General features: G+C 63.8%; 1 protein-coding gene across 1 annotated transcript in view; it reads left to right on the forward strand.

Annotated features, from left to right (window-relative positions):
• Positions 1–4,096, forward strand: part of COL26A1 (collagen type XXVI alpha 1 chain) — a 164,178-nt gene extending 160,082 nt beyond the window's left edge. The window contains exons 12-13 of the mRNA XM_055408941.2: positions 1,777–1,861; positions 2,478–4,096. Of these exons, the coding sequence (XP_055264916.2) occupies positions 1,777–1,861; positions 2,478–2,638 (246 nt within the window). The 3' untranslated portion in view covers positions 2,639–4,096. The remainder of the gene's footprint in view (positions 1–1,776; positions 1,862–2,477) is intronic.
• The last annotated feature ends 1,904 nt before the right edge of the window (positions 4,097–6,000 follow it).

The following is a 6,000-nucleotide window of genomic DNA, read 5'->3' on the forward strand; positions in this document are numbered from 1 at the left end:
GTCCAGTAGAGCTGGACCGACACCTCATCCTGACCGGGGCATCAGCCGTAGGGCGAGTGGGGGCCCACCCAGCAAGGGAGGCAGTGGAGTGACTAGTGACTGCCGCCCAGTGTGAAGTCAGCTGCAGTGGGGGAGCACAGACGGGATGACTGGCCCGGGGCCTGAGGACGGGGGCGACCCAGCCTGAGCGGGTGGAGGAGCCACGGATCAGTGGACGAGACCCTCTGTTTGAAGGAGGCCTCAGGCTGTGGGGTCTCTCTCCAGGGATAGGACCCTCCCATGACAGCGCGAGGCACACGGACGTGCCCAAGGTCTCAGTGCTGGTGGACTGAAGGGTGTATGGGCAGGTGGAGAGCTGGCCGGTGCATGTGGGAGAGGACAGATGGAAGAGGAAGGTTGGGAGCACACAGTGGCCAGAGCAAGATGGGGCAGGGCAGGGGCACGGATGGAGCGCAAGCGTGGCTGTAGGGACCATGCCTCTTGGAAGCAGAGGGGAGTCTGGGGACCAGGGTGATGAGTGAAGGGAGCAAGGGCGGTGGGGCAAGCTGAGAATGAGTCCCCTGGCATGACAGGGCTTGGTCAGATGTCCAGCAGAGTGGGCACACAGCACCCCCTGAGTGAGCTTGGGGAGATGCTAAGCTGGGGGTGGGGGGTGTCTGGAGAAGTGGGTGGTGGGCATTGGAAGTGGGCAGCTGTGTGAGGCAGACTGGTCTGGAAGGGGTAAAGCTGGGATCAGGGGACCTTCCAGAGGTCCTTATGGGATTGGAGAAGGGGGAAGAGGCTGGAACCATGGCAGCCATGGTGGGCACAAGAGGCAGTGGGAGGAAGATGTGAATGCTGGGGTCATTTGCAATGGAAGAATGGGAGGGTACCAACGACTTCCCCCTGCCCAGTTTCATCAGCATGCCTCCTGTGGCCCAGGGACTGAGGTTTAACTGGGTCCTGACAGAGGGGGCCTGGAGCCCCTGCTCCTCACTGGGGACATCCCCATCCCAGACACTACCCACAGCTCGGCTTCTCATGGTCCTTGATGGGAAGAGCTCTCCTGTGTAACTCAGTAGCATGCTTTCTGGTTTTCTGTAGCTTTAAGCTCAATTAATCTGAGTGTGATGACAGAGCTGTCATGTTCCACCAGCCAAAAAGGTTCCTGTTTGCTACTCATGCCGGGGCGGGGCTTTGCCTCTCTACCATCACTTTTTTTTTTTTTCAAAGTGACCCTGTCATCTTGTCTCCTCCATTAATCAGCCTATTCACGTGTCCTGACACCCGAGGTCCTTTGCCCGTGTGTAGGCCGGGTCCCAGGAACGCAGAGGCGCCATCTTTGTGCCCTCCCACGGGCCTTCGGAAGCCTCGGCTCTGCCCTCGGGTGGGTGGGACCAGAAAGGAGACCAGCAAAGCGCCTCCCACCCATGGGCCCACATGAGGTGCTCTGCCCACCTCAGGATATTTTCTGGAAAGAAGGGCGCACAGGGAGGCAGCTGGCAGCCACAGGAGCAGGCGAGCTCAGGCCGGAGGCAGACAGGCCTGTGTGAAGCCCCGGGCTTGGCCATTTCCGGCGTGGCCACTTCCGGGCTGTGGGGCCGCAGGTCTCTGGTCACCCCGTCTGGGCTTCAAGTTCCGTGTCTGTGAACTGGAGTTCGAACCCCAGCCCTGGTGCCGGGGTGTCTCTTATCTGTGGTGGCCGTTGTGTTGACGATGGTGACAAGAGGGAAGTGGCAGGCTGGGACAGGCCGCTGGAGCAGGGCGGCCCTGACGCCACGGCTTCCTCCACCCCAGGGCGAGGGGGTGCAGCAGCTGCGGGAGGCCCTGAAGATTTTGGCCGAGAGAGTGCTCATCCTAGAACACATGATTGGGATCCACGGTGAGCAGTGACCCGGGCTGCCGAGTCCAGCATCTCCCTCCGCCCCGCCTCCTCCGATGCCCTCACCGTGCTGCATCTGGTCCCCTCTCCCTGCCCTGATGGCCCCACACTTGGCTGCCAGTCTGCCCCTGTCCCACCCCTGCTCAAGAACCCTCCGTGGCTCCCTGCTGCCCGTGACCGACATATAGCTCCCCTAGCACAGCCTGGTGTCCGGTGACTCAGCCGTCATCCCGGCGCCCCCGGCCCCTCCCACCTCCACACCTCTGCTCAGACTGGTCCCTCCGCCTCCTGAACACCAGCTCCAGCCTCAGGACCTGCTCCAGGATCTCTTCCTGTCTCCTCCCTGTGCTCCACTGAGCCTTCTGTTCCCTTGTGGGGCGGGGTGTCTAAATCTTTCCCTGGCACCTCTGCAGTGCCTGGAACCTGGCCCTGGTCACCATTGTTTGAAGAGTGGATGAATGAGGGAGGGAACGAGCGCGTGAGGACTAGATGCTGGCTGCTGCTCTGTCCAACCCTCACTGGGCGCAGAGCTTCCTTGGCGGGCGGGACTGGAAATGAAGGGGCTTCGCGGGCTCCAGAGGCCCTGCATGAGCCCACCCTCCTGCTTTCCTTCCAGATCCCCAGGCCACCCCTGAGGGGGGCTCTGGCCAGGACGCCGCCCTGAGAGCCAACCTCAAGATGAAGCGCGGAGGCCCCCCACCCGACGGCTCCCTGGCTGCCCTGCTTGGGCCCGACCCCGGGCAGAGGAGCGCTGGCCGGGCCAGTGGCGGGAAGTAAGAGGCCAGCTCTCCCGGAGGAGCCCCGGCTCCACCAGAGACCCCGCCCCGAGGCCTGTGCTGCCGTCGGCACTGAGGACACCCCAAGTGGGACTGGGCTCCAGGCCTGGATGACCGTCAGGGACACTGGCTCCCGGGGGCCTTGGGGACAGATGGCAGCGCCAGAGGCGGGGGCCAGAGGGGTCCAGCGCCCCCGGCCGAGCCCTGCCCTGGTCCCTGCCCTCCCCACCCCCACTCCCTGCTGGAGACGGGGTCTGGTGGCTGGGCAGGGCGCAAGAATCCTCGTAATACTCGTCATTTACCGGGTCCCTGAGTTGTCTGGGCCCATCCGAGGAACTTCCCTACATTGTCTCATTTAACCCTTAGGACGTAGGTTTGTTCCCCCCACTTTACATGGGGGCAGAGGCTGGGAGAGGATAAATCACCTGCCCGAGGCCCTGCACCGTGGAGGACCAGGGCAGGATTCAAACCTGTGTTCTCTCTACCTGCCAGCGCCCCCTGTTCACGGGGACACTCAGACAGGGCAGGCGCTGGGCCGGGCGGCCCCAGAGGCTCCAGCCGGGAAGGAGGGCAGGCCCTGCCCAGCTCGAGACCCTGGGGGCCCTCCGGCCTCCTTCCTTGACACCCCTCCCTGGGCTCTGGGGTCTGCTTCACAGGTGGGGAAGTGGGCAGCTTGGCCTGTAGCTGCTCTTGGAGGCCAGGGAAACCTTGAATAAACCCCTGACAGTCAGTGGACTTGGAGACCATGAGAGAGGAGCGTTGGGGTGCCAGGATCCTCAGACTGAATTGACATCGCCCCCTGCTGCATCCTAATCCCTCTGACCCCACCCACCCTGCCAGGGCCTCCCACCGCTGAGCAGCAAGGAGGAGGATTGAATGGGACGGTGCACCCGCTGGGAGCGTCCCTTCAGCCCCTGCCTCTCCCAGACTCGCTGAGAACCAGTAGGGTTAGGGTTAGGGTGGCCCTTTCGAGTTACAAGGCAAGTCCTGCGTCCCAAGGAGAAGGAGGGGTCGCCACCAGATTCCCAGGCCCTGCTGGGGAGAGACGCTCTGCGCTCAGTCCTGCGGGCCCAGCCTGGCTCCGGTCCCGAGTCCCAGTGCCCCAGAGCAGCTCAGACCACGGCCCTCAAGGCCTCTTGGGTGTTGGGTCCTCTGTGCCCTGGACCCGCCCTGGTGCTTCTCTCTTGCCATCTCGGCCACGGCAGCAAACGCAGACACTCCCAGGTGCTGGCGCCACCCCTGTGGTCTCCCCTTGTGGCAGGAGTGACTTGTCCCCACCGCCCTTGGTGCTACTGGGAGGCTGTGCCCTGTCCCTCTGGGCCCTGGTAACCTCTCCCTGCCCTCAAGGCCTGGACTGCCCCTCAGGAGGCAGGGCTGGCTGGGTGGGGGGCCAGGATGTGGCTTCTTGCAAGCCTGTCTGCACGGAGGGGTGGTAACCCTCTGACAATAAAGGTGCTCTCCCGCTGTGGTCTGACGTCACATGGTAGCTGGCTGTCGGGGAGGCCGGGTCAGCTTCATCCAGGCCGGCCCAGCCCCGGGGGGAATCTGACGGGAGCCACCGGGAGTCAAAGGGACCATAAGGCCCCGAGGCAGGGTGGCCTGGCTTTGACCCCTGGGAGCCCCATGAGGGCGGCGAGGAGAGCGAGGGGTGCTCTTCAGAGGCCGCCTCACCCTCCAGTCTAGGCTGGGCCCTGGGCCAGCTCTGCTAGTGGGAGAGAGTGAGGTGGGGGGGGTGCTGGGCCCTGGGCAGGGGGACCCATACCCGCCACGCTCCTGCCCCGGGCCTGGGGTCCTGGACTTTTTCGTCTGGGCCCAAGTCCAGGTGGGGGCCCTGGGACCGTCCCCTGAGTCCTCAGCCGAGGTCGGGGACTGGCTGAATGCCACCCAGGGCTTCCTGCAGGCTGTGTCTCACCGGAACTCAGAGCCTTCCTGGGCCCACCGCCACTGCACACGCTCTGACAGCAGCCCCCATCCCACAACAAGACAGTGTGGGAAGTGCTGGAAGTGTTGGGCTGAAGCAGGAGCCAGGGCCGTGGTCTGGGAAGACCCCAAATACTGAAGGGGGAAAAGCTGACCCAGAGGGGATAGGCGGCTGTGGCCGCTTCTCACCGTCAGTCCAGCCTCTCCCTTCCACCTGGATGGTGGAAGGACCTTTCTGAAGCGCACGTGAAGCAGCAGTGGCCCCTTGTTCCTGGTCTGTGACTTGTCACTGTCATCCAAGCCTCCATCCTCCTGGCTGCTAGCCGCATGGAGGCACCACCTGGTCTTGTCTCTTAACGCCTGTGGGTGCGGGTGCTCTGCAAGGTGCTTGGTGCCTGCAGGGCGTACGAGAGAACAGGACATGGGGCCGGGGTGTCTGGGGCTCACAACCCAGGGGGATTACAGCTCTTGGCTTTGGGCGAGAGCCTCAGGTACATCTCTTCCTGTGACGCCCGCGGCCTGACAGCTGGCTCGGGCCCCTCTGGTCCTTGGTTCCATCGTGACCATGAGTGTCTGTGCTGATGTGTGGAGGCCCTGACCTGCTCAGCCTGAGGGTCCTGCGGTGGATTCGGATGGTGGGGCGCGTCACCTGGAGGGCCCCTAGGGTCTGGGATGGGGCTTCCAGGGAAGGTCCCCTTCCTCTGCCCATCTCCCTGCAGCCCCAGGGGAGGGGGTTCATAAGGGTCAGCCCAGTGCAGGGGGCAGGCATCCCTGAGCCCCCACCCCCTGCCTGCAGGGCCCACCCAGGGGGATAAGGAGGGAGAATTGGCTCAGCCTCCCTGCCCAGCTCGCCACCCCCCTGCCACCCTCAGGGCACACCCACCCTCTCCAGGCACTGCCTCCTGTGCCCTGGTGTCCAGATCAAATCAGAACAGGGGTGGACAGCTCTTCACTAACACCTTTCTTTCCAGGCCCGCTCCCCCAGGATCCTGAGCAGCCCTAGTCCGTGGGACCTTCTTCTCCCCACCCCGCTACCTGGCTGAGCCTGGGGGAGCAAGACACCAAGGGCCGCAGACTCAGGGCCCTGACTTGGGCCCCCCTCTCCCTGGTCAGGGTCCCCAGGTTCTCCTGGGCAGGGCAGATGTGAGGCTGGGAGTCTAGGCCTGGACACAGCTCCTCCACTCAGAGCCAGGAACCCCTGCCAGCCCTACCTTAGTCGGCCACCAGCCAAAGCAGAAATTCAGGATCCCCTAGGTCAGACAGTGGCTCAGTTGGTAAAGAATCTGACACCCAGGTTCGATCCCTGGGTTGGGAAGATCCCCTGGAGGAGGGCATGGCAACCCACTCCAGTGTTCTTGCCTGGAGAATCCCATGGACAGGAGCCTGGCGAGCTACAGTCCACGGGGTCGCAGAGTCAGACACGACTGAGCAACTCACACTTTC

The sequence above is a fragment of the Moschus berezovskii genome, chromosome 27 (genome assembly GCF_049115385.1).
Source record: "Moschus berezovskii isolate FMDL1 chromosome 27, NW_MosBer_1.0, whole genome shotgun sequence".
Taxonomy (NCBI): Eukaryota; Metazoa; Chordata; class Mammalia; order Artiodactyla; family Moschidae; genus Moschus; species Moschus berezovskii.